The sequence below is a fragment of the Nanorana parkeri genome, unplaced genomic scaffold (assembly GCF_000935625.1).
Source record: "Nanorana parkeri isolate BGI_ZX_2015 unplaced genomic scaffold, ASM93562v1 scaffold2064, whole genome shotgun sequence".
Lineage (NCBI taxonomy): Eukaryota > Metazoa > Chordata > Amphibia > Anura > Dicroglossidae > Nanorana > Nanorana parkeri.
In genome coordinates this window covers 29,597-38,829 of record NW_017308332.1, presented here as the reverse complement: position 1 = coordinate 38,829, position 9,233 = coordinate 29,597, and the positions used below count along the sequence as shown (strand labels likewise).

General features: G+C 41.3%; 1 protein-coding gene and 1 non-coding gene across 2 annotated transcripts in view; one reads left to right on the top strand and one right to left on the bottom strand.

Annotated features, from left to right (window-relative positions):
* The window catches only part of LOC108800554 (probable S-adenosylmethionine-dependent methyltransferase CRG1), a 19,443-nt gene extending 13,235 nt beyond the window's left edge, over positions 1-6,208 (bottom strand). The window contains exons 1-3 of the mRNA XM_018572545.1: positions 6,097-6,208; positions 2,292-2,452; positions 834-936 (exon numbers count right to left, since the gene is read on the bottom strand). Coding sequence (XP_018428047.1) covers positions 834-936; positions 2,292-2,452; positions 6,097-6,207 — 375 coding nt within the window. The 5' untranslated portion in view covers position 6,208. The remainder of the gene's footprint in view (positions 1-833; positions 937-2,291; positions 2,453-6,096) is intronic.
* Positions 6,209-9,101: 2,893 nt separating this feature from the next.
* On the top strand, positions 9,102-9,173 carry TRNAC-GCA. The gene has a single exon. It is a non-coding gene; the product is annotated as a tRNA-Cys (tRNA).
* The last annotated feature ends 60 nt before the right edge of the window (positions 9,174-9,233 follow it).

Below are 9,233 nucleotides of genomic sequence, written 5' to 3'. Positions count from 1 at the left end.
TCCTATGCGTGTCTGAGGGGAGAGGGGTAGCATAGACTGTACTGTATAGTGAGACCCGTCATAGTCCTGTCTGAGAGGACAGTGGTATCATAGACTTTGTACTGTATAGTGATCGGTCCTATTCCTGTCTGAGAGGACAGCGGTATCATAGACTGTACTGCATAGTGAGACCCGTCCTATTCCTGTCTGAGAGGACAGCGGTATCATAGACTGTACTGTATAGTGAGACCCGTCCTATTCCTGTCTGAGAACGGTTCGTATTTCTGTTAAAACACATGGTGGCAGGGATAACGTAGGTGGATAAAGGGTTAACTGCAGAGTTAACCGACCCTAGTAATGATCGGTCTCAGTCTGCTGGCCTGAGATGGTTGTCCTGCGTACTGGGAGATCTCTGTGCAGGGTGAAGCTGAGAGTGGTATTGGCTCGTTTGGTTCAGAACTGCGCCAACATCAAGCCTGATGAAGGGGACCCTGTGTGGCCCCAAAACGTTGCTATTTGTTTTGACAAGGAAGCGTCAATAAACAGACGTGTTCTTTACTTCAATATGGTGTGCTGGTGACATCTTTACCAAGTTTCAGAAGTGCGTATAGTCACATGTGATTGACGTACAGCGGGTTCAGACTGGGCGCATCCATCACATATGTAACATAAAAGCAGAGTACATTAGTGTACCTGTCCGCAGTATGCAACATAATGTTTAGGGGTCTGGATTAAGGTAATATGCAGCACAGTGTATGTAATCTTCAATGGTCAGAAGTATGGAATGTACAGCACTTTGTACAGGGTGCAGAGGTCCAAAAACATGAAAGAAGAAGACTCAAGTTTGTTTTTACCTCTTTTAGGAACTTCTCAATGTTAAACCAGTGGACAGCAGCAGAAGCTGTGAGTAAGTCAACAGAGGCGTCACCCACTGGCAACTCTTCGGCTGGACAGGCGCTGCAGAAATGATAAATTAGACCTTAATCAGGGACACCAACGAAAGCTCAACTCCAGGTTCTGTGCTCCTGGTTTCCCTGCCCCAAATGACGCAAAGGGGGTTGGTCATCTTATAAAGGATTCACTGGGAAATTCACCCAATGGAAAATCCTTTACTGCTATTTTCCCAAGTAACATTCATAGACATTCACCAGGCATGCCTCAGTCACATTCACCCTGTTTACATTAAAATGAATGTTTACCAGGCTGAAGATTCCCCTGATAAATGGGGGTCTCCCAACCAAAGTGGTGGTGCCAGACAGATGCCATGGAGGTTGTGCCAGCAAGGGGAGCATTTTGAACTATTACCGAGTATGGACTGTGACACCTTATTACAAGATATCCCAACAACGAATGCTCATACCAAGAACATAGCCGGGGGAGGAGAGCAATGGGGGGGTCAAGAGGTCCTCAGGGCCAATACTGATAAGATACGTTGGGCTGGTGGATTACCCAACCCCTCATTCTGACATTAGAGTGGGACCCTGAGTATTATATAGTCACTCCACATCAAGACCTGAGATCCTAGTACTTGGCAGAAGGAAGTCTTCCAGCATCAACTTCCTTTGCAGTTTTGAGATGTCATGTGACTGATGCCATGTATCATGGGGCCGCAAAGGGGGCCAATAATTGTTAAAGGAGAACTATGAGGTGAGTGCTTTTCACTCACCTCATAGTTCTAGCCGACCTGTGATAATGAGACTGTCACAGGTCGGCTCAGTAGATCGGGAGGTGAGAGAACACATACCGACGTTCGCTCACCTCTCTATCCTGTCACGGCTCTCTGCTGTGACGGGAGGGGCTGGATTCCCCCCTCCCCGCTCCGATCCGCCAGCGCTGACTGGCGGAACGGACGGGGAGGGGGCGGGTACAGCTGGCTCTGCCCCTAGATAGGCAGAGCCAGCTGTCAGTCACGCAGCTGGGCGGATCCCAGCACAATTGTCGGGATCCGCTTCAGCTGCGGCGTCTCAGTATACCGCGAGCTACAGCTCGCAGTATACTGAGCCTAAGGTGATGGGAGGACGCTAGTTTGTGTCCTCCTGTTACCCTAAGGAGAACTATGGGGAAAAGACTTAACTCCATAGTTCTCCTTTAAGAAAAGGTGTGTCACGATGAACCGTTGAACACCCACCTTTCACCAAACCCACCAATCACTACGGCGCCATGTTACACTTGGTGTGATACACCCTCTTTAGCCCAAAGACCTCTCCCCGTACCAGGAAAGGGCTACTTGGTTGTGTTTGCCCTCCCCCAGGCCAAAGTATCCCAGTCCTCCCCTGAATGTAACCAATGAAATGCGAATAGAATGTTCCCACCTGTAGGTTACATTGGGTGACCCCGGAACTTTCTTTGCCTCCTCTATCTGGGCTTCACTGATGTCTGTTCCCAGAACTTTCTGGAAGTAAGGAGAGAGGATTCTTGTGCTCTGCCCCGTTCCACAGCCGACGTCCACGGCGAGTCCATGAGGTTTAGGTAACTAGGAAACCAAAAACATTTTCAAATGATTTTTAGAGAGAGACCGGAGTTGTTTTTACCTTTAATCATCACTGTCATAATAATGATACCACGTCACATTTTTGTTGCTGGCATACGGCCAAAATTAAAAACTATTTTTTTTTCTTGTTTTATTTTGTTTTTGAAAGGATTATTGTAATAAGAGGTTAATGTTCAAAATGTGTCTGTACTGTATATATAATGTGATTTTAACCAGTTCAGGTCTCACACCTGTACACGCCCCTGCGGACCAGAAACATTTTTACATTTCCGATATAGACTTGTTTATTCTTCGACTTTGTTAATTTTTAAGATAACAAAATAATACATACATTTTTTTATGACAAACAAGGCTTTCTTTTGGTAATATTGTCTTGTAGAAATTATTTTATTTTTTATGCAATCCATAAAAATGTCAATGAAATGTAAAACAAACAAAAAAAAAACCATTTTTTTTTTCCTACTTCACTGATGAATGTTAGCCAGGAAAACGATAATGTAATTTTTAATATTAAATATTTATGATTCACTTACTGCTGTGTTTGTTTTGTTTTGTTTGTCTGTATACCCTAAGGCCCGGTTCACACCTGGGCATTTTGTAGCGCGTTCCTACGCTCTGCAAAACGCTCAAACACCGAAATCCCATTATTTCCTATGGGTATGGTTCACACCTGGGCGTAATACAGGCCGTATGAACGCGCTATGAAACGCCCTACGCCCAAAGAAGTACAGGAGCTTCTTTGGGGCGTTTTTTCGTGTGTTTCCATTGGGATACAGCCAAGTAGCCCTCGGAAACGCGCGTTTGTTGCACGTTTTTTTTACGGCGAATCGCGGTAAAAACGCGCATATTTGATACACCTAGGTGTGAACCCAGCCTAAGGGCCTGTTTACACGACGTCCGTTTTCTGTGCTGATCCGTACGCTCCTGCACTAAAAATGCATCCCAATGTATCCCTGTGTGTTTTATGGGCTACAGTTCTCACGTGCGCAGTCCGTTCAGGTTAAAATACTGCATGTCACATTTTGTATGGTCAGGAAACGCAAAACGCGTCAAAAACGCACTGCACTACAGCTAACATACTGACAGCCCCACTCAAGCAAAAAAAATAAAATAATCTTTTTTTTTTTTTTACTGGAACGCATCAAAAACACGGCAAGAACGCGGCAAAAACACATAGCACCGCGTCTGCAGATCCGCACCTGATCAGGACCTGAAACTCATGTGAACAGGCCCTTAAGGGGTATTCACACTCGTTTAAAGTTTAGGATAAAGTGCAGCTTTTAGTGATCAGTATAAATATTGTTGCCCTCAATAAAAAGTTGAAATCTTATTCTATAATTTGTTTTGTTTAAAATGACACAAAAATGATATTTCTGGTCCAAAGCATTGCAGAGTTATTGACAAATGAAATAAGCTTTTTTTTTTCTCAACTGCGACACTAAAAAAAAAAATATGAAAAAGTTAAAAACACAAAATAAGGGAGACATTACCTATTTCAGAGAGCGAGAAGGAAGAGTTCATAAGGGCTGAATAAGGTATATTAAGGGCTAATAAAAGGTTAAGTAGAAGTACATCTTATTTAAAAAAACAAACATTTTTTTCAGCCTGTCAGGTTCCTTTAAATGACATCATATTTAGATTGAAGCTTTTCCGTTTGATCTGCAGATGAATGAAACAGATACAAAAGCAACAATGTTACTTTGTATCTCTCTATATCCCTCTGATCAATGTTTATAAACAATGTTACTTTGTATCTCTCTATCTCCCCTCTGATCAATGTTTATAAACAATGTTACTTTGTATCTCTCTATCTCCCCTCTGATCAATGTTTATAAACAATGTTACTTTGTATCTCTCTATCTCCCCTCTGATCAATGTTTATAAACAATGTTACTTTGTATCTCTCTATCTCCCCTCTGATCAATGTTTATAAACAATGTTACTTTGTATCTCTCTATCTCCCCTCTGATCAATGTTTATAAACAATGTTACTTTGTATCTCTCTATCTCCCCTCTGATCAATGTTTATAAACAATGTTACTTTGTATCTCTCTATCTCCCCTCTGATCAATGTTTATAAACAATGTTACTTTGTATCTCTCTATCTCCCCTCTGATCAATGTTTATAAACAATGTTACTTTGTATCTCTCTATCTCCCCTCTGATCAATGTTTATAAACAATGTTACTTTGTATCTCTCTATCTCCCCTCTGATCAATGTTTATAAACAATGTTACTTTGTATCTCTCTATCTCCCCTCTGATCAATGTTTATAAACAATGTTACTTTGTATCTCTCTATCTCCCCTCTGATCAATGTTTATAAACAATGTTACTTTGTATCTCTCTATCTCCCCTCTGATCAATGTTTATAAACAATGTTACTTTGTATCTCTCTATCTCCCCTCTGATCAATGTTTATAAACAATGTTACTTTGTATCTCTCTATCTCCCCTCTGATCAATGTTTATAAACAATGTTACTTTGTATCTCTCTATCTCCCCTCTGATCAATGTTTATAAACAATGTTACTTTGTATCTCTCTATCTCCCCTCTGATCAATGTTTATAAACAATGTTACTTTGTATCTCTCTATCTCCCCTCTGATCAATGTTTATAAACAATGTTACTTTGTATCTCTCTATCTCCCCTCTGATCAATGTTTATAAACAATGTTACTTTGTATCTCTCTATCTCCCCTCTGATCAATGTTTATAAACAATGTTACTTTGTATCTCTCTATCTCCCCTCTGATCAATGTTTATAAACAATGTTACTTTGTATCTCTCTATCTCCCCTCTGATCAATGTTTATAAACAATGTTACTTTGTATCTCTCTATCTCCCCTCTGATCAATGTTTATAAACAATGTTACTTTGTATCTCTCTATCTCCCCTCTGATCAATGTTTATAAACAATGTTACTTTGTATCTCTCTATCTCCCCTCTGATCAATGTTTATAAACAATGTTACTTTGTATCTCTCTATCTCCCCTCTGATCAATGTTTATAAACAATGTTACTTTGTATCTCTCTATCTCCCCTCTGATCAATGTTTATAAACAATGTTACTTTGTATCTCTCTATCTCCCCTCTGATCAATGTTTATAAACAATGTTACTTTGTATCTCTCTATCTCCCCTCTGATCAATGTTTATAAACAATGTTACTTTGTATCTCTCTATCTCCCCTCTGATCAATGTTTATAAACAATGTTACTTTGTATCTCTCTATCTCCCCTCTGATCAATGTTTATAAACAATGTTACTTTGTATCTCTCTATCTCCCCTCTGATCAATGTTTATAAACAATGTTACTTTGTATCTCTCTATCTCCCCTCTGATCAATGTTTATAAACAATGTTACTTTGTATCTCTCTATCTCCCCTCTGATCAATGTTTATAAACAATGTTACTTTGTATCTCTCTATCTCCCCTCTGATCAATGTTTATAAACAATGTTACTTTGTATCTCTCTATCTCCCCTCTGATCAATGTTTATAAACAATGTTACTTTGTATCTCTCTATCTCCCCTCTGATCAATGTTTATAAACAATGTTACTTTGTATCTCTCTATCTCCCCTCTGAACAATAAAAACGTATAAACCGAACTGACGCTGTCACTTACCCTTTCATTTAGGTAACTGAAGATCAGGTTTATTATTTCTTCTTGTGGTTCAATCCTGAATTTTTTATAATTTGATGCGTGCTCCTTTTCTTCAAACAGCCTCACAGACATTTTGGACTCAGATTTCCACCTGGAACGATAAAACAGAAGTCAGCTCAATATTTTTTTACTATGGATCTTTGTTATATAAATAAACATACCACATAAAGAGACCCGATGGGGTTGGTGGGGAGCTTTGCAGAGACTGTCACTTTGCCCTGTATGAGTAAGATGACAGCGTCTCATTAAAGTGAACCTGTTTCAAAGTTTAACAATTTAGATTGCGCATACAAAAGTGTGAAAGATGCATAAGCGGAGGTTGCTATGTAAGAAAATAATTACTAAATCCTGATTTATAGACGGCTGAAGTTCTAATCATATCTCTTTTTCTTGGCCCTGCCCCTCCTTGACTTCAGAGCCTCCCTATTGAACAGTGAGGCTGTCCTTCACATTAGTAATGGAAATCTTGGGAGGGGCCACAGCCAAGCTAAACCTTTACAGAACAAGGTGAGCTTTGCATGTAACGTCAGCTGCCTGTATCTCTAGATATACACTGAGTGGCCAGATTATTATGACCACCTAACGCTTGTAGGTAAATTATCTATAATTAGCTATAATTTGGCGCTGAAGTTGCTAGAGGGCCAGACCATTATAAATAGGGAAGCAGGTTGGTTACCACGACAGTAGAAGTGATTTGTTTCTGAAGATACGGGGAAACAAAGCCATGTAACAGCCTTTGAACAGGGGATGATTGTTGGCGCTCGGAGCCATGGAGCGAGTATCAGCAAAACAGCAGAATTCGTTAAATGTTCAAGAGCAGCTCATTGTTAAAGTGTTTAAAGACTGGACTGTCAGCCGAAAATCTGGGTCTGAACGTGGGAATTGTGGCCCTCAGCGACTAGTCAATGTTAGGGCAGAACGGGGGAGGGGCAAGACTGGTACAAGGCAACAGAAGGGCAACAGTGCCGTGTCAGATTCCTCGCATCACCTTTCACCATCTCGTGGAGTCACGAGGCGGCCCAACGAAGTACTGATGGGGTGGTCAATATAATCTGGCCACTCAGTGTATATATTTTCATGTCGTGTGGTCTTCACTAAAGATAACGTCAGCTTTTGGGTTTTTCTAATCGCTTTCCAGTTTGTATTGCTCAGATTGATAACAGGCTTGCTTTAACCATCGATGTGCCGGCACTTATCACAATGAGACTTTTGAGCCCCTGAGAGAGCCCATAAAGTCAATGGATGATTCTGACAGCTTATCATTACATTACGACAACACATACTTATTAGTAACCTGTTTTAAACTTGCGCCATCCAAAGATGGACACCTTTAAGCAACTATTGTTTTAGGGAAAGGCCAAAACTCTGATCATGCAGCCCATGAATACTGTATACAATGACATAATGGTCACCAACAGCAAAATGGTTAAAAAAAATACAAATGATTTCTGTTTTATTTCTCACGATCTTTGTTGTTCTGAGATGGAACTCAAAAATAAATAAAGCAATATTAACAATGTAAACACTTTTAATAGTTAAATCTGAATTCCAGGATGAGCAAATATTGTCCTCATAGAAGATCCGTGTGTATTCTTTCTTGAATCTCAGTGATATTTGTATATTTCTTCCAGATCTGCGCAGTAATCCAGTGTGAGGCTTGGAGCTTCCTCTAATAAAGACTTGTCACCGCTGCTCTCTCTCCTTGTGCGGGGTGACTGGTCTTGTTTCAGGAACTCAGCACAGGGATGGTGGGGGCTCCTCATAATGGGCACAGCGGGTGTACAGACCCGGGAACTAAGCACAGGGATGGTGGGATACCCCTCATAATGGGCACAGCGGGTGTACAGACCCGGCAACTCAGCACAGGGATGGTGGGAGCCCCTCATAATGGGCACAGCGGGTGTACAGACCCGGGAGCCCCTCATAATGGGCACAGCAGGTATACAGACCCCGGAACTCAGCACAGGGATGGTGGGAGCCCCTCATAATGGGCACAGCAGGTGTACAGACCCGGGAACTCAGCACAGGGATGGTGGGAGCCCCTCATAATGGGCACAGCGGGTGTACAGACCCGGGAACTCAGCTCAGGGATGGTGGGAGCCTCTCATAATGGGCACAGCAGGTGTGTAATGTGTTCTAATGGAAACACGCACCATTGCCAGCAAATGCTGTGACTATTCAAAACCTTAAACAAAGCCTGAGATACCCTATGTCCCTTCAGACAGGAATATAACAGTTTTTACAATACGGTAGCACTCTTCACAGAGACAAGGATACTTTGAGCTCTTATTTGTAGTGTTGAGATAAGGTTAACGATTTTACAAGATAATTCTATCCTCTATGCATTGTGCCATGTACAATATATTGTTGTTGTATAATATATGTTACATTGCATCATTATTGCTTTTGAAAAATACTTTTAATAAAGATTTATATGCTTAAAAAAATAGATAACTTTTAATAAAAGAAACTGTGAAGGAAAAATAGCCAGAAAAAAAAGATGTTACAAAACAGAGACAAATATAACAACAGTAAAATAAATGGGAATAAAAATGAGAGTACTTAACAAGTCGATGCAGGAGAAGATGGATCTGGATTAGGCTCTCCCAAACTAAGGCAAAGCGTTGGTCCTTGATGAGAATGAGCTTCTTCCTGATGGCCACGTGAGAGCTGTTCTTTCGCTGGTACAAGAGATCTCCTTGCTGCCTTGCGCAGCTGCTTTTTATCGGCCCTCTTGGGGGTGTCACTGAGCCGGCCCATGATCCGAGGAGTGAAGCAGGAGGGCTGAGGTGTTTATAATCTGCTCTCTGGTCCCTCCCAATCAGTCAATACTATAACTATCAACAAAATTTAATATTCTCACATATTATCATCTGATCAACACTAAATTGTGTGCCATGAAATTAGCTCATGATAGAACCCAAACTTAACCATTCTATGAATTGAGAAACAAATCTTTTGAGATTGGGGGTATAGCTCAGTGGTAGAGCATTCAACTGCAAATCGAGAGGTCCCTGGTTCAAGTCCGGGTGCCCCCTAAATGTCAGGCGGTTCGAGGAGGGGTGCTGATAGTTGATCCGTCCTGCTGCCCCCCCCCC